Consider the following 25,640-nt stretch of genomic DNA (forward strand, 5'->3'; position numbering starts at 1 on the left):
TAAGATGCTGTAATTATTCTAATCTTGGCAGACCTGCTTCCATTATTGCATAAAATACTGTGAATGCCTGAGAACAGCTATTGGTGAACTAATTTTAGTAATACTTTATCATATTGCCTTTGACATTAAGCAATTGCAGTAGCATTTTTTTTTGGGGGTGTGGGGGCATATAAAAATGTCTACATTTTTATATACAGACTGGATTTAAAAATATTGTTCTTTTTTTGGCTACTTTTGATGAGATTCTTTAGTGACTTACTAGTTTTTGCACTAGTTTTTGGAGTGAGACATTTCCAGAATTTGCTGAAAAATAACAGATGCCTTGGCAAAGCTACAAATCTGCATTTGTAGAACCGGCTAAAGTACCCAAATCTTAATTCTGAAGACTCTCCGTTAAAATAACACTTAAATATTATTGTTTAATCTTCACAGGAAGTACTTCTGCCTGATGAGGAGTCTGTGGAGAAGCGCTGCGCTCTAGGGAAGGGTGGAAGATCCCGGGAGAGTGAACTCAAGTCTGGATCCTAACAGAAGACATGAATGGTGATAGAACAGGTCTGCCTGATACATCAGTGTTATAAATGCAAATATGACCATTTGTGATTTATATACGTGCTCTCAAACTGCGTTTTTTTTTTTTTTTTTGTGAGTTATCGAACAGCTAATAATTCAATCATATAAATGTAAGATTAAAAGGAATAATTAACTAAATCAAACCTATTAAAAATATTAAATCATTTGTTTGTTTAGCTGCATGTCATGTGACCGTTTACCAACATAAAAGAATCATGAAAATGTGTAAATATTAAAGGAAATATTTTACTGATAAAAAATGATTAGGAGTCGTCAATCTAAATAAATACTGCGGACAAACTGGTTGCTACTAAGCTCTTAAGAAACATTCAGACGGTTGTACTAGCCTCATTTGTAAAGAGCGACATTTCCATCAGCTCGGGATGAAAGTACGGAGTAACAATACGGTGTCTGAGTGCGTTTCTGTGTCTTCTCTGCTCCTGGAGCTCTTTCCTGAAGGTTGAGCAAACAAAACGTCTATGCATCACCTTCTTTGTTAGTGAAAACGAAACCGCTTCAAACAGTATAACTGTTTACCTGTGCTGGTTAATCCTGTTTTCCCACAGTGACTTTTGCTTCTTTTTGTTGACACTGCAAAAAAGCAGAAGTTGAAAGCAAACCGTTTAAGACCAGTTAGTCACCATGCTTTTTCACACCTTCTGTAACATAATCGGTGGTCTATTTTTTTCTATAAATTCTAGTCTACTGGCAGGGCAAATTTACCCACAATAAGTATGATATGTATAACGTATTCATATCATACTCGTATTCATATCCTAAGTTACATATTCATATCATAAGTTACCACTTGGTAACTTTCTCTTCTCTCTTTTTCGGGAGCTTGTGCTGATCTTGAGCTGCTCGCACTGCTTGAGTATAGAGAGATGCCACATCAGCTGTGACAGGAACAAAAACAGTTAGAGCTTCACTATGAATGTCAATTTAACAGAGCTAAAAATCATCCAATAGTTAAATGCCATCACTAACATTCTTTACTTTTTCTACTACACTCTCAAAAAAAGGTACAAAGCTGTCACTGGGTTTACCCCTTAATTATACACTTTTTAGAAACCATTTGAAAATATATATATATATATATATATATATATATATATATATATATATATATATATATATATATATATATATATACACACACACACTTTATAGTTATTATTATTTTTCATATATTTTGTGTCATTTTATATATTGTTTGTCTAAATAATGTTTATTATATTCCAAAATATATTAAAAACATTTTTCATGTACACATTTTTGTAATTTAATAATGTGTACATCAGAGGAATAAATGACTGTAAATTAAGAGTTAAATCTTAATAATTCTTATAATTAAATACATAGAAATAATTATTTATATTTAATTATTTATAAGAAATATAATTAATATTTCTTAATTGAACTTTCTCACCTGACAGAGGCCTCATATCCATTGCAACTGGAGGATCTACAGCATCAGGCAGGGACTAAAACAAAGGTAAGGTTTTTAATACATTTAAATTCATGCTATATATATATATATATATATATATATATATATATATATATATATATATGACCAATAGACATCTCAATGTTGAATCATTTGTTAAATATGTACCAGTACAAGCTGAAGTAGATCATTCTGATGAACTTTCTCCTCTGATGAACGTGGGTCCTTCAGCTCCATCTTCTCCCACTGACTCTCTCTCTGCAGCAGCTCCTCCAAATACACCTGTTTGATAAAAACATTTGAAAAGATGAAAAATTATATTGCTAATATATATTTTAAAATATATTTGATACTTTTTAGTTAATTATATTTTTGCATATATTTTATATATTGTCAATTTTACTTTTTGGTTTTGTAGATTAAAGCACATATATTAACCTATATGTATGTATATGTATATGTATATATATATATATATATATATATATATATATATATATATATATATATATATATATATATATATATATATATATATATATACACACACACACCCCTTGAAGTATATAACCACATTTTTAAAATCACAATCAGTAGCTTGTCAGTTGCAAAACCATGTATGTGGAAAGGAAGTGAAAAGAGAACAGTAATTGGTCTGGCAATATTGTGGTTCTACTGAAGCACTGAAACCTAAAAAACGTATTTGCAAAATTAGAGCACCTTGACTTTGTCTTGCAGGTTCCTACGCAGTGCTTTAGTAACAAGTGGATGCTGGGTCATCTGACGCACCATCAACACGTCAGGGCACTCCAAAACCGGATGGATGAGGATGGAACTAGACTTTGCCTTTTTTTCCGTTAACTCAAGACAACAACCAAGGGTAGTCCCAAAAGGTGGGCCTGGAGTCTTCTTCTAAGCACCAGACAAGGAAAAAAACATCAAGGCAGGCATTATAGGTAATCCAAACTAAACTGCATGCTTAAAACACGTGTCTGGGATCAACAGAAATGATGACATTTTATGTGGATTTGTTTGAGAATGAGGATTTTGAGAATATAAAGCAAATGTTTGTGGTCCAAAGTTAATGCAAAACGGAAGTTTAGACCTACAGTAGATCACCTATAGATTATAATTTACCTCAGAAGCAGGGAATGACTCCCATTTCCTGGATTTGAGGTGTGCGGGAATGATGTCATTGTGTTGCTTGGATGAGAGCCAGCGAGAGTTAATGTCTGGGCATGGCCTCAGCAGAGTGATGCCAAATGATTCTGAAGAGAAATCAGGAGAACAATACTTGAAGTATTTTTCTTGCTGTTTTTATGCAAACTTGCATCAACTTGCATCATTTCAAAAGGACTTATGTTGAAAATAATATAATGCACAGGATGAATGGAAAGCGTCCTGACGTTGTGAATCTGGTAGTGGATCAGTGAGGACGGCGACAGAAGAGTCACAGTGAGCTTTCTGTAGAAGATCTTCCACATCTTGAGTTCTCAGCAGCTCTGAGGCCGAACAGTCCTCCTGCACCACAAATAACCTCGAAGACACAACACAGTTATTCAATTATATTAAATGTCACTTGGAAAGCAAACAAAATGCAACAAAATTTCATGCAAATTTCATGCAAAATATAATTTAATGGAAAACATGTAATTTACTCCTGTTATGCAAAATCGAATTTTCAGCATCGTTACTTTTTTCAGGATTCTTTGTAACATTCTAAATGTCTTTACTGTCACTTCTGACCTCATTTCAGACTTTCTTATTAAAACTATTTAATTCTTTCCTTAACAAATCTAACTGCTTGAAATCAGTTTTACAGGAAAGAAAGGAAATTGACTGCACAAATGAGCATTTCAAAAAGACATGTATTTTTATCTGCTATTGTTTTAATGCAGTTATTTAAGTGATCTTAGGTGTGTATTCTGAATAGGTCTTACCTGGGTGGGTGTGTTTCAAAGCCAGCATTCTGTCGAAGCTCTGGCTCTTTTGTTTCTGATCCATTAGCCGTGATAGTGACCTGACCATCTGCATTAACCTGCGTACAACAAGTTCTGGATTTTTATTCAGGATGACTTGGATACAAGAGACTGTTGTCTTTTCAGTGTTGTTATTATTAATTAAAACTAAACTTGTTTTCAGTAATTGAAATGAAGCTGAATTAAAGTATAATTAATTACATATAATATTCAATGGCATGTACTAAAATAACATCATAAAATAATATTTAAAAACGAATAAAATTTGCAACAGCCACACAGAATTTGCTGAATTGTTATTTACATCCTCTCAAGAATTTAAAAACATTATTTAAATTAAACTGAAATTTGCAGTATAGTCATTTTTTTTTAAAAGCTGACCTAACTAGAAAAATACATATTCACAATAGACATTTGATGGAAAGTACTTGAAAGTTGTTCCTCTCAGGGTCCGTCACATGACATAGGACATCTGTTCTGTGGTTCATCACATACTGGCCAAATATGGTCCTCTCTGATTGCTCCTGAGAGCGGGTGAGATGTGTACACCATCCCACCATCCTTATCAATATGAAGGACACCTCCACCGTGAGGGTAAATCTATAATAAAGTTCAAGAGAGGAGAGAGGATTTACGCATACACAATGCTGACACACATTTCTCACATATTCTTCCATCCATCTTCTTACTTTATATGATCCATGAGCAGTTGCGCTGATGGAGGTGCCATCCCCGAAAACAACATCGCATGCTCTTCCCTCACAGTCCATTATCACCGTGGCAAATTCAGCTTTTTCTACTTGAACCAGTTTCTTTCCTGAAATCAGATTTAATCACTGTCAACACTGTAAGAATCTTTTGTGTCGTTATAGCATAAAAACACTCTTGCACCTGAGCGCAGATGTTGTTGTAGCTCCCCCTGCTGGTAGTCGGTGGTAATACGCGTCCCATCAGCGTGATCCACTATCACCGTCCCATCTTTCTTCAGCACAGACAGCACTTTGTCCTCTCTTGTGACCACAGCCTACACATGTATCATTTGTATTACAGCAATAGTCTATTGAAACGAAAGAAATGGTGGTTTTCAATAAAGAGACACGTACTGTCCCACTGAAGGGGTCTGTAGCATGATAAGCCAATACTGGCTGCACTTTAACTTCCTTTCCAGCCACCGAGGCGACTCTGAAGCCGGAGGGGGTTGTTGTGGTCCAAGAGCCCCCGTTAATCTCGAGATAGTATTTTGGTTTTTCATTTTCTGTAGACTTCTGTTGCTCATCCTCTGTATTTACCCTAGAATCAGCCTTGCCTATGAGAGAAAAATGTTGGACATTACAGTCTCTTTTATTCATATGCTCATTTACTTATCAAAAGTTTTTAAGAAATATTTTTTAGTAAGAATGTATTAAATTGCTAAAGACATTTTTTTTTTTTACAAAGGATTACTACAACATATTTCTAGTGTAGTATTCTAGTGTAAATAAATAAATTAGCAGGGTTGGGGAAGGGTACTTTTACAAAAAAATGCATTACTATTACTATTATTTACGCTACTTAGTTACTTTTTTATGGAAAGTAATGCAATCAAATTTAGAAAGTAAGGCATTTTTAGAAAGTAAGGCAAAAGTTATGCAAAACTAACATTGCGTTTTTACTTTTGCCTTACATTCTAAATATGAGCAGGGCTTCATTGTTTGTTTTTATTCCAAATTTAAAAGCCATTTTACACCAAAATTGTATATAATTGTGTAATAAACCTCAGGCTCAAGTAAATTCACGTCTGCACCGTAGAATACAGGAAAATTTACTTAGAAATGTTCTTGTAAATTAAAAAGAAATACCTTACTTTACTAGTTATTTGAAAAAGTAATCTTACCCCCAGTCAGTAATATTTTTCAGTTAGTTTGTGCTGGTATTCACTACCTTTCTTGTCTTTAGTGTCCACTATCATCTCTTTAACAGGCTCTTCCTCCTTTAGGATTATGTGTGGAACCAGCACACTCACTGGTTTAGAGTCTGGACTCGTACTCACTGTACCATCTGCGAATAGGACCTGAAACACACATATACTAGTATTATCTGTATTATTTGGCAGAAAAACTACACATGCAACCGTGTGTGTATATATGTGAATACCTCAGTAGATCCATCTGTCTTGTGTTTGATGACAGTCCCTCTGCCGGTGATGACCCTGGAGACCTCAGTGAACATGCTGAAATGGGTCAGATGTGATCTAGACTCTGCATTATAAAATCTCTGTCGTATCAGCAGAGATCGGACACAAGAGTCGCCATCTAAAAAAAAACAAAAACAGATTAAGACCATACAGAATATACATAAAACAGGCTAGGCTTGTTTTTTAATATTAAAGGCTGGTTATACAGTATGTCAAGCCCAGTAAAAGCCACGGCAGGTTAGTGTGTTTTAGTGATGCTTTAGCCATGATTAATACAGAGAAGAGATTAATGTAATCCGTAGAAGAAACCTTATGGTGCATTAATTTATGTAGTTAAAAATGTAAAGCATCTCACCTGCTGTGTCCTCGCAGTCGAAGTGCAGGATGAGTCCATTGGGAAGAGATACATACAGATTGAGGAACAGTGGAAGAGAGGAATCATCTCTGGGCTCACAGTGTACCTCAGGCACCTCAGAAACACACATTTGTGAGGAAAAAATTGGTTATTTAGTTGATGAATTGAAAGATAACCTAAACAACACAGCTAATGTAAAACCTAATTAACCAACATATTTCCATTGTTATTCTTCATCCAATTACCTGTCCCTGCTGGTCTGTACAGACGGCATTAGATGCAGGGGATTGGAGAGTTTGACCTCCTGTTTCATTTGGGTTGCTCTGACTGCAGGAGAGCTGAATGCCATTGGCCAGGACAGCATGAAAAGAGCCAAATTTCTCAGACTCACATTTTGGTTGGGCTCCATTAGCAGCTGGATTGGACAAAAACATACATATATATGAATTAAAAAAGCATGGACTTACTACACTTACTGTTTTGTTTTTAAAGGAATTTCTTTTATGTAAGCTATCAAAATAGCTTTGCAGAACATACAGGTACCTTGTTTACTGAAGACGTTAATATCCTTTAGTTTGTCCTCTTTTTTCCTCTCTGAAATGTGTGTGTAGAAGTGATGGCCATCCTTCTTCACGCATACCTTCACTTGTGTCAACCCTAAAGATGGAAACCAATCATAAAAGGCTAAAGTTTATTATTTAAGATTAAACTATTTATATAAGGCATAAAATGCATTTGCAAACCTTGTGTAAAGTGAAAACTCTCCACATCAATTTGTCCTCCGTCACAAAGATAGAGAGACTGAACTTTGCCAGCGACCTGCACCAATTTCCCATTTAAACTGTAGCCTGTGAAAACCTGTGTGAATTATACAACCTTTTAGCCATTTAACTTCAAATTTAGCACCACCAAATCTAGACCAATAAGCATTTTATGTGTAAATAAATATTTCAGACATTTGTTCTCATCTCATTCGCTGGCTCTTGAGGCGTCTCCAGAATGTCTCTGGTCTTGTCTCTAGGTAATGTAGCTGAGCTGGGTGTTTTGGACATGTTGTCTCTACTCTTTCTTGAGGACAGTGGAGTCTTCTTGTTTTCCTTTACCGAGTCGATTCTCTCTCCTACTTTCGGTGTTGCTTTCCCTCCTTTTTCTTTCTTAGTCTTTTTGGATTGTTCCTCCTCCTTTAATCTGTCCTGCTCGATCTTCCATGCCTGCAGTAAATTCATGAGAAAAAAGCTCAGTGTACACATCGTGAAATCTGAAAATGTGTATAATATAAATAGCTATATGTTATGGTTAACAGCTCACTTTGAGAGAGTCCTCTCTTACATACGGTTCTAATGTGTCTGAGACTGGGGAGTCTAGAAGAAATAAGCTCATATTTAAAATGCATGTTAATAAATCCAATGTAACATTATTAAATATCTGATATAGTTGATGCATTGATATGTTGTCTATATAATTCATCTTCCTCAGAGATATGTATGTAAGCATTAGTTATAAATATATTGCCTCTCTTCTTGTCAGTCTCTAAAGGGGTTTGAACAGGAGTTTTTTCTGCCTCTTTCTTCTCCTGCTCCATCTGCCATTTTTCCTCTTCCTGTCTGGTCCATTCACTGATTGAGTCTGCCACATATTCCAAGTAGTTTCTACAAGAATAATATATTATACATTCTTCATATTTTGTAGCTGACGTTTTTAATGCCAGGACTGTGTAAAATTTTGATGATGAGACAAAGTACCTGAAGCCCACATCTGTGTGAAGTGATGCGTCCCAGAATTCTTTGCAGCTCCTCTGAGGGCTCATGGGATTGTGGCAGATGACATATATTGCATTGTCTCTGCTACAGTAAAATGTGTCTACACATCTATAGGTCTCAGACGCAGACTGGAGGACCTGAAAATGCAGAGGGATTTATTTAAAAATTTTTTCAGTTATATCGCAAAAATATTAAACCTAAGGATACAAGATGAGATTTGAAGGTGGGGTACCTGTGGGAAAACAGAAGCACTGTGTTTCTCTACAAAGTTCCACTGTTCCAGCTGACGAATCAATGTCTTCTGGAGATCCGTTACTGTTATTTCATAACCCTGCTTTGATTATATTTTTTAGTATATTAAAAACCAATCACTTGTTCATGATAGTATCCATAGTGTCTTAATGTAATTATATAGTGTTAAAATTTTTGCTTTTTTTCTTGTCATACCATTTGTTCATCAGCCCCAGCACTGCTTTTTGCTGATCCTTAAAAAATAAAACAATGTGTACAACGAAAGACTTGATTATGAATTTAAATGTATTTTAATGATAAGGTAACCTGTAATGGCTACTCTTGTGCTCTCGTCACACCTGGTATCCTTCTGTTGCTCCAGTACAGGTGTTCGGCGAATTCCACAGGGTTGTCCCATGGTGTGGGGTTTGGAGGATCTGATTGAGATCTTTTAATGCAGCCGTTCTCATCCACTGTAGTCAACGGCATGCTCTCAAACACAAACAGCTGGAGAAGCCTCTGTAGCTCAGACCAGCTCATTGACTCTGAAGGTTAAGAATTCGCTTTAGGAAGAACTGGATCATATTTTAATATAAAAAAAAAAAACTTTCATCCTCACTGTCAGTGCAGAAATGCAGTAGCTCCTGTGATCTGGTCAGTCTATCAGTGGTGCTCTTAGTGTGTCTAGACATCAGGTTGGTCCATACATGGCTTTGCTTCATGATGTCTGCTTCAATTTTGATGATATCAAAACCATCTAGGACCTGTGGCATATTCATAAGATTTTGGTTAATAATTTAGAGGCCTTAGAAATTTGCCTAAATATGATACAGTGGGATTTGGGATTGAATAGCCATGAGGGCTGCTGCACATAATCAAAAACATTTGTGTGTGCTTTCAGACATTTTTGTGTTTCAACCCAGCATCCTTTTGTATTATGAGCCTTGTTAATGTGTGTTCACATGCTCACAGGAAGCTGATAATATCTCCTCGCTCTCTCATCATGGTGATTGAGCAGGAGAGGGGGTTTCAGATCAGTATTCTTTGGGTTTTTCTGTATGTCAAGATCCTCCATGAAATCCTGCAGCTAGACAAGCAGAGATAATTGAAAAACTACAGTTAGGGTTTGATTTAGAAACACAGTAACTGTTGTTCTTTTTTGCTGATGTAACATCCATATGATCTATACATTTTACCTTCTTGTCTTCTTCATCCTGTGGTAGACTCAGCACAGATGAAAGCATATATACTATTAGATCTTGATCTGTTTTATCAAATTGCTCTTCTGAATAAACGGATACTTTCTGTTCGGTTGCCACCACCTAAAAATCTCACAGGAAGTCAAGTTTAGCAGCGGAATCTTCAAAGAAAAAAAACATCTTGCAGCAGATTTTCAGCAGAGCGTGTGTAACTATTTAATCATAAAGCCTGTGTGGAAACGTTAATCAAAAAGTCGCTAATTTTTGTTTATTTTGATATGCCTGTATGCTCGTACAGTGATACGTTCAATATTCTCTTATCTTTTCAAATTGAAGGTTATACTAAATCCTATGAGTCCTCTTACCTGCTCCAGCATGCAATGCAATATAAGAGGCACAGATGTGATTTCAGTAGGAATCCTGTCCAGTAGATTACAGTAGTATCTCATATCCACCTCTGTGCTCAGAACAAGAGGCTCTGGCTCTGCTGAGGAAACACTTAGGTTCAATTTTTGGATATTTTGATGCCATACATAATGTGTAGGCACAGAATTTTGTTCTTCTATTTTAAATGACACAACATGACGTATTAAATATGACGTATGATAATAAATGTTATTGTTGTTGATTACATTTTGCGTGAATGTCAATTCTATGCATCTGCATATGTAAATATAAATAAATAAAGAATATGTAAAACCAAAGCCAAAGAGTGTATCATGTCTTGTACCAGGGTCTTCCTCTGACACTACTCTCTTCCTTGGGGTTTGTAAAACCTAAAACATAAACCATAAAAAATATCACCAAAAAAAAAACAACAACATGCACATCCTGCCACAAGATTCTTCAGAAACCCTTTTTTTCTGCACTTGCTTCAGGGTTTCTGCAGGTTTTATGAAGTAGAGTTTTAGAGTATTAGAAACACTCTACTTTATAACTTAAACTCTCTTTTGTTCAGTTTTTTAATTATTTCTAATTAGTAAATGTACCATATCTTAATTTATGGATGGTTATATTTTCAATAAAAGGACAATATACATTTTTTTTGGCAATGCATGCAACATTTAATGCCATGAATTTATGGATTTAAGACCTTTTAAAGCCTTAAGTAGTGATAAGGCCAATTAAGTCTTTAAGAAACACCTTTTCTATCATATTAACAACACTTCTGTCAGTAAAGGCTGATGTGTACCTCACTGGAGCTGTGCGGTCGGGACTGTTGGTGCTGGATGTATCTGCAGGCCTCTGGCACATGGATCAGACTCATACAGCTGAGATAATGGCTATACTGTCTCCACCAGTCCAGGCTGTCATATACCAGACATGCCACCCTCTCAAATATAGCGGCTCCAAACACCAGCTATAGAAAGTATTGTGAGACAACGTAATGTAATGCACAAGGGTTTATAACAATAAACACACAAAACCAATTAAAAAGAAACTAAAAAACTAAAAAATCTAAATCACAGGTAGAAAGTACTTCTTGTTCTCCATTACCATTGCTTCAGTGTTGTTTTTGTCCTGGGGGAGCAAATGGATCTTCACGCTATAGTTCAACTTGGCCACATCACCGAGTCTGGATCCCGTATTCCCACTGTTCAACACTTGATCCAGCTGCTTCCAGAACACATCTAGCTCCCCCTGCCTCTTTTGTTTCAGAGTATAAGCTTCTGAACACAGAACGAGTTGAAACTGGGTGTTTTTACTCGATTTTGCATGCATACAGATTTAACATAAGCCATCAAAAGAGAGCTAGCAGACATATTCTGCATGAGCTCTGTAATATAAAAAAGTATAAGCGTAATAAAATTATTAGCAATTTGCCTTCATCGTCAGTTGAGTGGTCATTCTCCTCTGGAGCCTCTGATTGGCCTTCTCTGTCTAAGCCCAGTTTAATGATATTGGACACGTGGATACCCATAGAGTCCAATGCAGAGATTAAATGAGGCTGGCAAAACCCCACAATCAGGATGTAATGCTGTGGCCCATCATCAGGCTCATCATCTTAACACAAATGTTCAAAGTCAAAATTAAAAACTGTTTGCAAACCCATTTTACGATTGTATACTGATAGCTACACATATTTGACACCTATGTATTTGATTATATTTTCCTCTTCCCCTCTGCGTTTGAGATTGGTGTCTTTGGTTGGAACTGGAAGCTCAGTAGCTTTCTTTCCCTTTGGTGCTCCTTTACCCCCCTGGTCCTTACCGGCAGAATTCAGTCCTGCTTTAGCATGGGCATTATCTTCGATAGCCTTTAATACACAAACTCTGCGTTACTGCTCATCGGAGACATGGTTAAAAAAATCATGCATTATATATTTGATTAGAATGTATCACATATGCAGTGTACATTTTAATAGAATAATTATGACATGAGCTCTTTGTAAAAAGCTCTCACCTTCTGCTCAGCAGCCCTTCTTGCAATGTCATTGTTTTTGATGATCAGAAGCTGAAACTTTATTAATTTTGCCATCAGGTCCAAAGTAATTTCGTCTCCAACATCTGTTATAGACTTTGCAAGTTCAGCCACCTACAGAAACACAAAAGACATTTAACTGAAACCACGATTATTCTTTTATATTTATTTATTTATTTCAGTTTTTTCTGCTCCAAAACTATGCATCCATCATGACTGGAGACTAAAAGTATAAAAGATCAATATATTCCTGTGATTATAACACTATACTAACATTTCTATTTTATAGTAAATACGCACCTCACAAAACATGGGAACATCTTTGGTCTTTCTGGTCTTTGGGTTTCCCATTTCATTGATCTGTGGCACAGTAATGAAAAATAATTACATTTTACCTCCTTTCTATCACACCCATCTACAGTAAACTCATTAATTAACTCATTGCAGTTAACTCATTCAGTGATCTGATTTGAACCGCTACTTAACAGAAAGCACATTTCAGACCTTTTCCAGAGTGTCCTCCCAGGACAGCACACTGAAGAGCTTGCGCAGGGGCTGCTGGACCGCCTGCAGGAGGGCGCTGATGAGCTGTTCGTCCTCTGCTCTTTCTGCCTGCACCATAGACAAACTGGCCCTCCAGTCATTCTGAAGTCATGCATCAAGGACAAAAAAATGAGACAAAACAACTTTTTGTCAGTATACATTATATATGGTTCATATATATTTTTTCATTTAAAGGCATAAGTTGATTAGCACCATTTACTATGACTTTATTTAGGGACTGACAAGTATAGCCACTGTTCACTTTAGTTGCATATTTTCCATACAGTTAAAGTAAATGGTAAATGAGATTGGTATTGTCACATAGGTTTAGAACAACATGAATATGCGTGATGCTGATTTGAACAGATCGATTAGAAGATATAGAAGAAGAAACACAAAGGTTTCTTTAGGATTGTTTGTATATTACCTCTTCAAATACAGCAGAAGTAAGAGCTGTTTCCCAGTTTTTATTAGCAGCAGCCGGACCAGTTGGAGTTACCCCAGACGGAGTAGCACTTTTATTCCGTTTGGGGGGCATATTCACTCTAATTTGATCAAACTCTTTAATTTCAATGCCAGTATGACGTCGCTTGTAATAAATACTACCATTGAGCTATTTTGTCGGATGTTGTTCTTTTACTTTAAAGCGTTAAAGCGCAAACAAAAGTTTTAACGTGTGAGGAAAGTTTCCAAAAGCGTCGCGGTAACCTATGGAAACCAAACAGAACTGCGTGTACTAAGCGACGAGCGTTTCAAAACGCCGAGCATGCGCACACTGAATATAGCGCAACGTCATTATTGTGCGCCAGTGCTAAACATGGCGAGCGGTAAAAAGAACGTTCTCTTTTCATTAGCTGCTTATGGAGACGGTTCAGAGCCGGATTCAGATCCAGACACGGATGATCAAGGTATAAACTCTGATTAGTGTTAGATAAAGTGTCTAACGCAAATGCCGGGAGTTTGTAACACTGGCGTCTTTGTTACAGTGTTGTTGTCAGTGTAAAACTAATGAAAAGTTAACGTATGTGTCAAGACAAATGACAGAGAATTTTTTGAAATAGAAAAAACATTGTCTTTTTTTTTAAATAGTGTACTGTTATGGTCTCAGTCGGGAATTCGATTAATTGCTGGGTAGCAATACTGATAGTATTATGATGAACAATTGACCATTGAGTTTTGTTAGAGCAGTGCGGGACGCGTAAAATTGGCTGGTTTCCTCTTTTTTTGTGTGTATTTTTTCTTCTGCTTTACTAACCGCAATATTTGATAACTAGTGCATACTGTTGTAACTGTGGCCTCAGTGGAATTGAAATGTTTTTCTGGTGCTTTTCTGGCAGAATCTCATGGTGGGTTGGTGTCATCTGGTTACGGAGAGGATGATGTGAGTCGTGTGGAGGAAGCAGAGGAAAAGCCCTCGGAGAATGAGGACAGTGATGATGACAGCACTAGAAATTCGGTCAGTCTTAACCACAGCTTTCGGTTTAGAGGTTTAGTGTAAGACCATTACGTTCACATGGAATGTAATTCACAAAATTCACATTTTTAATGCGCCACGGATCAGTTAGTGAATATCAATAAAAGGAAGTAACACTACATTTCTGCGACAACAAACTATTTATCATACGCATGATTACTTTGTGATGTTAGATTAGCCAGGACAGCCATTTAAAGTCAGCTGTACTGTGCCATGAGGGAAGCACCCTTTGCTTGATTTCTCTACATAATCTATTTACATTTACATTTTTTTTTTTTGTCGTCTATGAGGACCAGACATCCATGTATACTGTTTCAGGAATTACACACACGAGTGATCCATTAAATAATACCTCGAGTCATTGCTATGATTGATAATGAAACAAAACGTCTGACAAGCCAATGTCAAAATGTAGCTGTGCTTTAGGTCTAAATCCAGAGTAACAAAAGCAGTAAGCGGTGGCTTAATATAATTAGATATAATAAACAAAACTTAAACAGTGTAGTTTTTAAATTAGATCTGAAAACTATTTAAAACAATTGAATGCGTTATTTAATTGCTATACCATTATTATTTAACTATTTAATTTGTATTTAACTATATCAGTATTTAAATAGGCTAATTAACCATTAATGTCTGGACTTATTTATTTATAGCATTTGCTATACGTTATACTTAAGTTCAGTAAAGTACTAAAATGTGTTAAAATGTTAATTTTATTACAAATTCAAAAGCGAGATGGAAAATAATGTACGGAATTGAAATGGCAGCTGCAGCCAATGATTGATCCTCTGTTGCCATCTCTTGGTTAAAATTGTAATTTTATGTAGCTTTCATGTTAAAAAGTCGAGACACATTTTTGGTGCATTTCTTCATGAATGAAAAGTGAATTTTACTGCAAAAAAAAGCAAGGCTGTAAAATGTAAGATTTAGAAAATGTGTTCATGGCTAAAGGTGACACTGATTTGTTGAATTAAAATGCATGATCTATTAATTCTGATATTTGGTACAATTATTATTATTTTAAATCAAAAGTTAAAAGGTTACTTGGTTTCAAATTTACAATGGCCCATCCTTTTTATTTCAACTCTGATTATTTGATTGATGCCATTTCCCGCTGTGTGTCAAGACTGTTATATGGCATAGACTATAACCGACAGTCAGTATAGTCTGATAGCCACATCACCTATAACTGATATGAAATTAACTATAATTAGATTAATCAGACAAGGCCACAGTCAGAACTTAATTCACTGCCGTTCACGGAGCCCCGTGGTTGAAATTTTGTTCACCTGAAGGGGGAGCTCTTGAGTGTGCTGTTGGGATTAATGTGGCTTTGGTAACCCTGTGTGTTTTTGTTTTCATAGGAAGAGGAGGAGTCAGACTCGGGGCGGACCCAAGATGATGTGAAGGTATGTGACCCCACCTAAATTCCCTCCCTGACTGCTCTGGGGTTCAGGGTATCAAGCCCAAGACACACCCGTCCTCAGTTTATTCCAGTACTATGTTTGGTCCCAAACCAAGAAAACACAGCATCACTCAAATTGAGGAACAACATGTGTTTGAACTTGCAGCGAAGGGTCATATAAGAGCAATAAAGCACGCACTTAATGTTTCAATGCAAATTTATTGAACATTAGAGTTATGCACACTTACTTTTGCCATACATTTATTTAAAATGTACAACAATTGTTTAAAAGTTTGGGGACAGTTAAATGTATTATAAATGTTCACTACGGTCATGATAAAGTCATGATGAAAAATAAAATAAAATAATTCAGTAGCCATTATGCTAATGATTGATTTGGTGCTCAAGAAACATTTTGATCTGTGCTGCTTAGTATTTTGTAAAAATTAAACAAATTTATTTCAGGATTATTTGAGAGAGAGAGATCAAAAGAGCAACGTTTATTAAAAATATTTTTTTTGTAACATGGGACTGCCACTGCCATCCTGACTGCCACTTTTTATCAATTGAATACATCTTTACTGAATAAAACATGTCATTTAAAAAAAAAAAAAAAATTACCCTATTGGCCCTAAACCTTTGAATGGTATTCACTATCATGATAGTGCCAAGAAGCACATTGTGTTGTTTATGAATAGTTTTTTTTTTATAAGTTCCAAGAGCGAGAATCTAAATTCCTGTTAAATCTAAAAAGATATCAGATGTGCAAAGCACTTCAGTGGCAAGTTATTTCATGCGCTGACATTACTTTTTCATTATAGAAGCTTGCGATGTTGCATAAATGTAGAGCCACACCCAAAATAGAGAACGCTGTTCATCATGCTTACTAAATACGAGCATTAAACACGATTTGTAATAAAATAATTAAATTAAATTGATTGCTTAATAATGTCTTTTCCAACTGTAAGAGTTATGGAGCTTTTTGTTTTAATGTGGGTTCAGTCATTTTTGTCCTTTTAAATGTCGTTCACCCAAAAAACTACATTTCACATTTACTCAATCTTGTTTGAAATCAAAATGGTGTTTTGATTTTCATTGGAACGTAAAAGGGGGAATTTTGAAGGCTCTTTGTGCACCTATTGTATGGGTAAATGCAGGCTGTAATCTTCACATATTAAGTGTCTTATAACTTCATGATTCAGACTTTTTATGAGTGCAGTCTTCGCTGTTGTAAAAGTGCATGCAGGGGCATGACAATGAAGTGGTAAGAAGTCGGTACATTGACCTGTGGTCCTGTCGGCCCCATTTTTGGGCTAATCTAAATGAAAAAGACCTCTTTTAGGGCAGGCCCCCAGCCTTAGAGGAGATAGATGGGTCCTTTTTCGTCTCGCATTGTTTTGCCAAACTGGGTTTTCAAGTGAATGGACTGTTGTTAGGATTTGCGCTTTTGGCCACAAGAGATTCATCTCTTAGTGAGTCATATCTCTCTTTCTATGTGCTGTCCTAGACAGATTTTCTACTTGGGCGCTTTTACAAGACCATTCTTCCATCTGCACATCCTGTTGCTGAGTGACTGTATGTGTGAGATTGTGTGAAGAAGGACAGTGAATAGATGCCCAGTGTATTTTTCAGCCCAGTTTTAGTCTTTTGCGTTTTGTTGCTGTTTTCATCACCTTCTGTTTTTAGACCTCCCAAGAGATGATTTGTGTTTGAAGTGTTGTATTTTTACATTGCATGATTAAACCTATATTTATCATTTTTTAACACAATATTTAACTGAAAAAATATTCCTTTTGTTGGACATGGAGTTGGCACAAGGGGGCACTAACATACATTGTTATGCTGATAATGTCAAAATGGCCAAATATTAATCCAGTCTAACAATGTATTACTAGGTCTGTCATAATTCATCTCATGTAAAATGCTGCTTGATTTTGATTGACATGATTTTCAAGTATGCATGTTTGTCTTTTTCCTCTTTTGTAGGACGTCACAGAAGTCGAGGTTAAGGACCCCAATGAGCTCGTTGGTAAGTATCAAATTAATCATTCATATAGTCATCTTCAATAAAATATTTTGCAAAGTTTAGCTTGGGTATGATACATACCGATGTGTATATGTGCTCCAGGCAACATGGTCTAGGTGCTTCATCAGAAAGTGTGTGTGTGTGTGTGTGTGTGTGTGTGTGTGTGTGTGTGTGTGTGTGTGTGTTTATTGGCCGTGCCCAGGAAGTGAGTGATCCAGGTTGGATTGCTTCAATCCTGTTTTGTAGAAATTCTGCATGATTAGTTTGATTACGGTGAGACCTCAGTATTATTACTTTTCTATTAAACCTAATAAGTATAATCCGTGTTGATTCCGATAACAATGAATTATGATTTATTGTCATTATATTAGTAATCATATAATTTGCAGTTTAATCACGTCCTGACAATAAAACATAAATAGGAGCAAGTCAAGGATGTGAAACTGCTTCCCATTTAATGTAATCTGTCGCTTTAAATGCTTAACCACTTTAAAATCAGGTGATATCTTGACATTGTTCCGCTTTTATTATTGTTATAATTATGGTGTAGACTTCATCTTGGTGAGAATAGACCTCTCCTTTTTGTCAATTAATGAATTAGTCCAAGATTTATTTATTTTTATTATTATTATATATTAATATTATATTTATTTCACTTAATTTTTTTTTACTTTTAATTTTTAAAACTCTGTAAATGAATTTGAAACAGGAAATTGCTTTAATATTTTATGTCAACATTAATATATATTTGGTATTTTTACTTCAGCTTGCTCTAAAGAGTGAAAAAAATGTTATAATGTGCAACATTATTAACAACACAAAACATGGAAGTGGGGCCCTTAACTTTCCCTTTCTCTTTATGTGTAAAAAATGGTATTTATATATCCACATAACTTTTTGATGCAGTCAGAGAAGAATATTTCAGTCGTAGGGAGTTACAGTAAACAAGACACTTGGGCGAGTAACAGAACGTTCTGCTTTGTCTTGTTTTTCTTCTCGTTAAAAATTTGCAAAAATCAGAATAGGCCATAGACAGGAAGGTATTGTCGGAGACTCAAAGATTTTCTTTGTGATTGCGAGACAGAAGAGCTTTAGATTCGTCTCTAATTTTCCCTCCTTCTCTTTTTTGGAGTCTTTCTGAGATGGGAGTTGGTGTATGGGCTGTGTGTGTGTGTGCTTGTGCCACTTGTTTGGGTGGACACTGAACTCTGAAGATGCCAGAGAAATGAGTCACTTACAGTCAACGCATGGTTACTCGGATGGAGAGGAAATGACAAAAACTGACCCGTGGAGAGAAATGCACTGTTGTAAGATCGCAGTGTAAATCAGGTCAGGGGTAAGAAATGTGAGAGCAGCAGTGAGGTTTTATAGAAGACCCTCATCTTGCCAGCATTCCTGTGCACACTTGCTGCCTGCTTCTATCACATTTTCTCGAATCACACTGTAATTATTATGATATGCTCGAATGCCTTATAAAACACAGCTTTCAGGACAACTACATGAAGTTGACAGCCGCAAATATAATCACACACTCATAAAATGTTTTTCCTCTTTAGCTTGTGTTAGCTGTGTTTTGTCTTTGTTGTTCTGGCTTGGTTGCTAGGGTGTTCTTGGTGGTTTCTAGGTGGTCGCTTGCATAAAAACAGCAGACATGTCTTTGTATAATATTTTAGTCACTAGTGGGCAGATTTTGGAAGTGAATCCCGTTCATTTTATCCACAGGAATTGATTTTTAAATATAACTTAAATAGTTAAAAACAGACCTACTGTGAGCTATGAGGCTGTTCAGTGTTCTGTGCTTTTATTAAAGTCATCAGTCCCCTTCATTTCAACTTATTCTTAACTACATGTGTAGTTTTATATTACAGCTTTGTATTACAAACACCTCTTGTGTATAAAATGTATTAAAATGTCTGATTTTTTATTTTAAATATGCTTTTGTATTGTATTTATGTTGTTATTTAACTCAAAGCCGGTTGGTTTGTTTCATGGCTTTAACATGGACTAATTTAAAATCCCTATGGAAAAAATGAATGGGAAAAGTACTTTCCAAAACCAAGGCCATTAAAAAAAAGTAGACCGGGCACTGTTCACTCGATGCACTGTTGAACACAGGCCGGTCCTTTTAATGTGACTATAATATCCATTAGGTAAAAAAATTATTCAGATTACTTAAACTCACAATTTGAGGTGTCATTTATGGATTTATAGAGTTATGCATTAAGTTTAATACTTCTAACCTCCTAAACGTAAGTAAAATACAGGTGTGCATGATCTGTTTTGCCGCAGGGTTGTTCTCAAATGTGCGGTTTATGTAAGGCTGCTCTGGCTGAAAAATGCTTCTGCTTTTCAGAAGTACCTCGGCAAGTTTCCATCGCTAGAGGGCCGGTTTTTACATGTTTATGTCTGTGGGTCTGTGCCTCACTCAGGGAAACAAACGTGCCGTATCTAGAGGGCCCCACCCAGCCCTTCCCCGCTTCTGTGTGCTTTTGCGTGTTTGTCTGTCATGTGTTTTAACAAACGGAGGCAAGTTTTGGCCCACAGTCACCGCCTCGGACCTGCCCAGAATGGCAGCCAGGGGGTGTGAGAGAGGCAGATAGGGGGATAAAAGGGGGCGTGGGATTGAGACGAGAGGAGGTGAGGTGAGAGAGAATTCGGCAGTGGCCTGTTCCAACCAGTATGGTTTGAATAGTGTTCACTGCTGCATGTGTACGCAACCACAAATTCCATTTCTTGGTAATTCCCTCCAGAGATGTCTGACGAAGACTCCTGAAGACCGGATAAAAAAAATGCAAATGCTTACGAAATTGTAGTAGTTCATTAAAAAAAAAAAAAAGAAAATGAAATATAACTTGAGGTTAAAGTTGCACACAGAATCCAGAATATTTGTGTGTGTGAAAACTTCATACCAAGGATGGGAGTGTTGTTTTTTTTTTTTTTTTTTTTTTTTTTAGTCATGTGCTTATTTTTTTTTATCAGCCTTTTTATTGTACTTTTAAAGTGGTATGTGCTTATTTCTGTGTATGTATAATATGTAAAAACAACTTGGCTTATATAAATTTATATAAGCTTGCATATGTATGACACACACAAGTGACACAACATAAACTAGCTTTAGGTATATGTAATTATGCAACACAAATAGGCTTGCATTTTATTAACAAGATGAGAAAATTACTCAGAAACCTATAGTAAACAGTACTGATTTACAGTCATTACTCCACTGCAGCATTTTATGTTTTAAGCTAATTGCATGTATTTGCATTAAGTGTTTTGTTTTGTGTTTTTTTTTCCTTCTTTACAGCGCAGTTTTCAGAGAAGGTTCGGAATATGTCTCCAGATGAGATCAGAATTCCTCCTGAACCTCCCGGGCGTTGTTCCAGTCATCTGCAGGTGAGATGGTTGCTATATTCTGTTTGAGATGTCCTTGACTTGCTGCCATGGGCTCCAGTAAGAGAATTCTTGACAGTGCTTGTTCTCAGTGCTTGTTTTCTGATAGATGGTAGTCTCGGCTATCGAATAGCTTGTCCGCTGACCATTGACAGGCTTCTTGCACAAACAAATGACAAGAGTGTGCCAAAATCTATTTTAATCTGATTGGTTGACTGCTGTGCAATTACCAGGAGTCACATTTGTACCCATAAAGCTGTGGTAAAAACTGCTGCAGTGAACACGTTTGTGAAGTCATTTTTTTGGTAACACTTTTGAATAGGTAACACTTGTTCACTGTTAACTACAACGTTTTCTGAAATATATTCTTAATTTGTTGCTTATTAAATGTTAGTAAGGTAATTAAGTTTAGGTATTGGAGTTAGGGATGTAGAATAATGCAGTATTATGTGCTTAATTAGCACTAATAACCGGCTAATATTCTAGTAATATGCTTGCAAATAAGCAATTAATAGGTGTAACCTTAAGTGTTTTTTTTTTGCCATTCCATAATAAATGTCTTTTTAAGCACATTTACATTTACAAAAAAAAAAATAGAAAAACAAAACCCATAATTTTAATATTATTAAACACATAATATTGCAGAAAATTTCATGCATTTCTAGTTTTTAGTATATTGCATTTAAATAGACTATTTAAATGAAGCCATCATCGGTCTAAGCACTGTTACTTTAATTTGCATAAATACGTTTATGAATCAGTTGCTAAAACAGCACAGATTATGCGTGCAAATGAAGATTCATTCTTGGGGAATATCCTTATCTAATTCTTCAGTATAATCTTTTTTTGTTGTTGTTTTTAAGTGTGAATTGGATTCTTAAAAAAAACATGTTTGCTTCAAACTTAAAAAATAAAAAAATTTCCTCCATATGCCAGCTGAAAAACATTCTCCCAGCTGCTTTGTCTTGGTTGAGCTGCTGCTCCTTGTCAACAGTCATAAAAGGAGAGTTCTTACGGGTTCATTGTTTTAGTTCTTGGCAAGCTGTTTAAAGCACATGTCCAGATTTTTACTGGCATGTTTTATCTCAGGGTGTGGCACTGGGGGGCTTGAGGGGGTGGAACATTGTAGGTGTCGGGCTTTCAGGTATTTTGCCCAACCCAGAGGTAAGGACTGGCAGTTTTCCCTAAATCATGCAACTTGCATGTTGTCAGTACATGTCCAGAGGTGCAAATCTTTGAGGTCATTGATCCCATGTTGATGCCAGGGTCGTATTTGAACATTTTTCGATGTCTTATTTTGGTAGAATTATTTGGCTGGTTTACCTATAGTGATATGTATTCATAACTTTTATCAAATTCCTAGTAATGCGACCACTTTCTGTTGTAGCTCTCTCTCTCTCTCTCGTGAGCTGTCGGGACAGGTGAACACGGGTGTGGCTTTCACACTTCAGTACAGTACAGCATGGTACTGATAGATGGGCTGTGCTTTTCCACGTTATGATGAATATCCTGTCCCTGTGGCTATGCTTTAATCGCTGCTCAGACATGATGCTCCTTCCCTTATACATCTGAGTGGGTTTTGCTGCTAACTTTCTTGTAGCACATTTTGTACAAATTAACTAAGATCAGTGTCTCAAACGTCAACAAAGGACTTTTCAATTCATTTGACTTCTTGGAATGTGAAAGAAAACAGATTGAGAAGCTGAAAATGGCACATCTCCAAGTGCTTCTTGGAGTCTGGTTGTCAAAAATCACCCTCTGGTTCTAGAAACTCACGCTCGGACAAAGACTTTATTCATTCTTAGTGTGTCACAACACTTGGAGCAAAGAGGCAGTTTTTGTCTTTTTTTGTACTGCACATTTTTCATTTAAAATGGATCCAAGTGCGCTTAAAATGGGCCTAATATCAGTAATGATGGGGGCACTATAATGACTCCCTTTTCTGTTCGTAGGAAAAGATCTTTAAGCTTTACGAGCGGAAGCTTCACGGAGACTTTGATACAAACAGCCATATACAAAAGAAGAAAGAGTTTCGCAATCCAAGGTCTGGAGATAAGCGTTTATGACCCACAATGCACCAGACATAACCTGAAGTAAATTAACTTTTGATATCATTTGGTTTGCAACCTAACCTCGTGTTTGTGTTTATAGTATTTATGAGAAGCTTATCCAGTTCTGTGGTATTGACGAACTTGGAACCAATTATCCAAAAGTAGGTGGTAATGCTTACATGGTAATACCACATAAATACACGTTATTCACGTCTGTTACGAAAATAATATTTGTGTTTGCTTCTCCACAGGACATGTTTGATCCCCATGGTTGGTCAGAGGATTCTTATTATGAGGCGCTAGGTAAATTTAGGTCTAAATTAAGTTTGACGTTGAAACTCATATGGATTGAATTGACTGCATCTGTCATTGACATCTACATTTGTGCGCTGTCCACTCCGCAGCCAAAGCTCAGAAGGTGGAAATGGACAAACTGGAAAAAGCTAAAAAGGAAAAGACCAAGGTTGGAGCCCTGAGGCACTCGAATTATTTAAAAGGAAATAAAAATTGCAAAATTTCGTTGTGCTGTCTGGGCCGCAACATCACTGTTTGTTAATGTGTGTTTTTTAACCCATGTCTCTGTAGATCGAGTTTGTGACGGGCACCAAAAAAGGTACTACCACTAATGCGGCAGCTTTGGCCACGAACACAACAACTGCTTCTTCCACAGGTACACTGCAAGTGTGTTTGATGCAAATGAGGACTTGTGGGTTTAATGCTGCTTTAAAATAAGACCAGCGTTCTTTTATAAAAACCTTAAAGGGGCTATATGTAAGAATTATGTATCACTTTTTTTATTGGCAATTTGTGCTTCCTACGCTGCCAGTTAAATCCTGTGGGCTCATTTTTATGTGAATGTTTTTTGTCAGATAAATCAAAGAGATGTGATGTTTATGCACGCTCCCGGGAGACAGTGACACATGAGGCGAATGCTTTTTTGTTCAGGTTAACCCTGAAAGCGCTATTCTTTACTATAATGTCATTGTGTCACGCAAAGATAAGGGGTCATTTGCACTAAAGTCTCACACAGCCAGATTTATTTTGGAAACCGTGCAGTACAAGTTTATGTATTCTAAACCTCGCTCTCAACACCGTGGACAGAGTCTGAATGTCTGTTAAAGGTCTATTTCTGAAAAAGATGCTGGTTGCAGTTTACTAAACGGCCACTAATAACAAGGGTGTCTGAATTCTGCACATAGCCCCTATATGTCTGAAATCACCATTTTCTTTCATTACACATCTGTTGGGTTAGTGCTCCTGATAACAAATGTACTGTTAGTGCTAGCTGACTTAACGTTGAGTTTGATGACCTTGCAGATGCTCAGAAGAGGAAGAGCAAGTGGGACTCAGCAGTACCAGTGACCCTGGCTCAACCCACCCTCCTCACCACCACTGCCACCCTCCCTGGAGTCGTCTCTGTGACCACAACAGCCAGCGGCACCAAGACCACAGTCATCTCTGCAGTGGGAACCATTCTCAAAAAAGCTAAGCAATGACACAGAAAAGGCAGGGGGGTTTCGCTTCAGGCTGCCAGATCGATTAGTTAACGGCCGTTGCACATGTAAACGTAACAAGTCCTGCTGTTTCTGCTTGAGCAACAATTGTTTTTTTAACGGTCAGGCAACTGGAATAGATGGTGTTTCCTCATTTTCAGAAAGTGGAAATCTCTGGATATAATATATCGTATCAGACATCCGTGTTCCGATTCAAAATGCATTCATCTGATGGCTGCTTCTGTTTTTTTTTTAATTGATTTAAATGTCTTGGTTGTCTTTGCTCAAATGGTTTCATGTTTTGCATAGGTCATGTCCCACAGAACACCAATTAAACATCACCAGAGGATTAATTTATCTTATTATAACAGTGACTAATCAGGGCTATCTTATCACATTTATTATAAGACAAAGGGTCTTATATTTTGGTGCAAGTTCATTTTTACCTTTTTCTGTCATTTATGTCTTTTTATTTCATTTTAGCACTGTAAGTTTTTTTTTTTTTTTTTTTAAGTGTATATATTAAAGTGACTCTGGCTTCTCTATAGCTCAGAAGTGTAAAAATAAATGTTTTTTTTGTATAATTGCAAATCTGTCGAATTTTGTGTCATTAATCACTGTGCTTTCATTGATTCATTCAAATCCAAAAGGATCTTCTTCTGGGTTGAAGAAACACAGCTGTAGGATTTGATGTCAGGTAGTGAATGTCAGGGTCTTGAATTTGGAAGATGGATCATTGATTTATATACACCTTTTTTTTTTTTTTTTTTTTTTAATTTTGAACTCAAACCATCCAAACTTTTGTCCAAGCTAAGAAATGCTGGGCAGTGAGGTTTATTGCTGGCATTTTCCCTCAGTCATATTTTAAACGGTCTCCTGGGAATGTGGCGGTGCAGCCTAGTGGTTAAAGATCAGGGCTTGGTAATCAAAAGATTGTGGGTTCAAATCTACTGCCCTTGATCTTGACACTTTTATTTAAATAACTGCCATTTTTGAATGTTGTTGATCTACTCTATCATTCAAAAGTTTGTAGTATATTTTTGTTTTTTAAAAACGTCTTTTGCCAACGTAATTGCTTGTTTCATCGAAAATACAGTATTAATACCAGTAGCAT

At 36.4% G+C, this 25,640-nt stretch overlaps 2 protein-coding genes and 1 long non-coding RNA gene across 4 annotated transcripts; 2 read left to right on the top strand and 1 right to left on the bottom strand.

The window, feature by feature from the left end:
* The first annotated feature begins 422 nt into the window (after positions 1 to 422).
* LOC122350602 lies at positions 423 to 3,507 on the top strand. The gene is made up of 4 exons (XR_006251610.1): positions 423 to 555; positions 2,010 to 2,068; positions 2,762 to 2,979; positions 3,408 to 3,507. It is a non-coding gene; the product is annotated as an uncharacterized LOC122350602 (long non-coding RNA).
* On the bottom strand, positions 552 to 13,386 carry spag17 (sperm associated antigen 17). Its single transcript, XM_043247233.1, is given in 40 exon segments — positions 552 to 1,026; positions 1,111 to 1,164; positions 1,379 to 1,469; positions 2,003 to 2,057; positions 2,192 to 2,305; positions 2,744 to 2,935; positions 3,161 to 3,291; positions 3,430 to 3,560; positions 3,964 to 4,061; positions 4,431 to 4,538; positions 4,540 to 4,602; positions 4,692 to 4,819; positions 4,894 to 5,026; positions 5,106 to 5,308; positions 5,923 to 6,052; positions 6,136 to 6,293; positions 6,531 to 6,645; positions 6,776 to 6,945; positions 7,074 to 7,187; positions 7,274 to 7,388; positions 7,487 to 7,741; positions 7,839 to 7,891; positions 8,043 to 8,179; positions 8,273 to 8,427; positions 8,523 to 8,621; positions 8,738 to 8,775; positions 8,881 to 9,066; positions 9,141 to 9,285; positions 9,492 to 9,608; positions 9,718 to 9,843; positions 10,086 to 10,207; positions 10,451 to 10,496; positions 10,913 to 11,080; positions 11,218 to 11,390; positions 11,545 to 11,724; positions 11,812 to 11,977; positions 12,124 to 12,255; positions 12,442 to 12,501; positions 12,646 to 12,786; positions 13,112 to 13,386. Coding segments are annotated over 40 exon segments (5,037 nt in total). The 5' UTR covers positions 13,223 to 13,386; the 3' UTR covers positions 552 to 902.
* An 89-nt stretch (positions 13,387 to 13,475) lies between these two features.
* LOC122351095 (SAP30 binding protein) lies at positions 13,476 to 25,132 on the top strand. 2 transcript variants are annotated; one of them, XM_043247963.1, is made up of 11 exons: positions 13,476 to 13,592; positions 14,022 to 14,140; positions 15,526 to 15,570; positions 17,553 to 17,595; positions 20,897 to 20,985; positions 22,935 to 23,026; positions 23,134 to 23,194; positions 23,285 to 23,336; positions 23,438 to 23,496; positions 23,619 to 23,703; positions 24,351 to 25,121. In XM_043247963.1, the coding sequence occupies exons 1-11, from the start codon at positions 13,502 to 13,504 to the stop codon at positions 24,527 to 24,529; spliced, it is 915 nt and encodes a 304-aa protein (XP_043103898.1). In that variant the 5' UTR covers positions 13,476 to 13,501; the 3' UTR covers positions 24,530 to 25,121. The 2 variants fall into 2 exon arrangements, with proteins under 2 accessions (XP_043103898.1, XP_043103899.1); XM_043247964.1 differs by having other exon boundaries at positions 13,482 to 13,592; positions 23,619 to 23,646; positions 24,351 to 25,132.
* The last annotated feature ends 508 nt before the right edge of the window (positions 25,133 to 25,640 follow it).

This window comes from Puntigrus tetrazona, chromosome 8 (assembly GCF_018831695.1).
Source record: "Puntigrus tetrazona isolate hp1 chromosome 8, ASM1883169v1, whole genome shotgun sequence".
Lineage (NCBI taxonomy): Eukaryota > Metazoa > Chordata > Actinopteri > Cypriniformes > Cyprinidae > Puntigrus > Puntigrus tetrazona.

Coding starts and splice junctions, on each gene's coding strand:
- LOC122351095 (XM_043247963.1), top strand. CDS start 13,502: ATGGCGAGCGGTAAAAAGAACGTTCTCTTTTCATTAGCTGCTTATGGA. Junction 13,593..14,021: donor TCCAGACACGGATGATCAAG/GTATAAACTCTG, acceptor CTTTTCTGGCAG/AATCTCATGGTGGGTTGGTG. Junction 20,986..22,934: donor GTTGTTCCAGTCATCTGCAG/GTGAGATGGTTG, acceptor TTCTGTTCGTAG/GAAAAGATCTTTAAGCTTTA.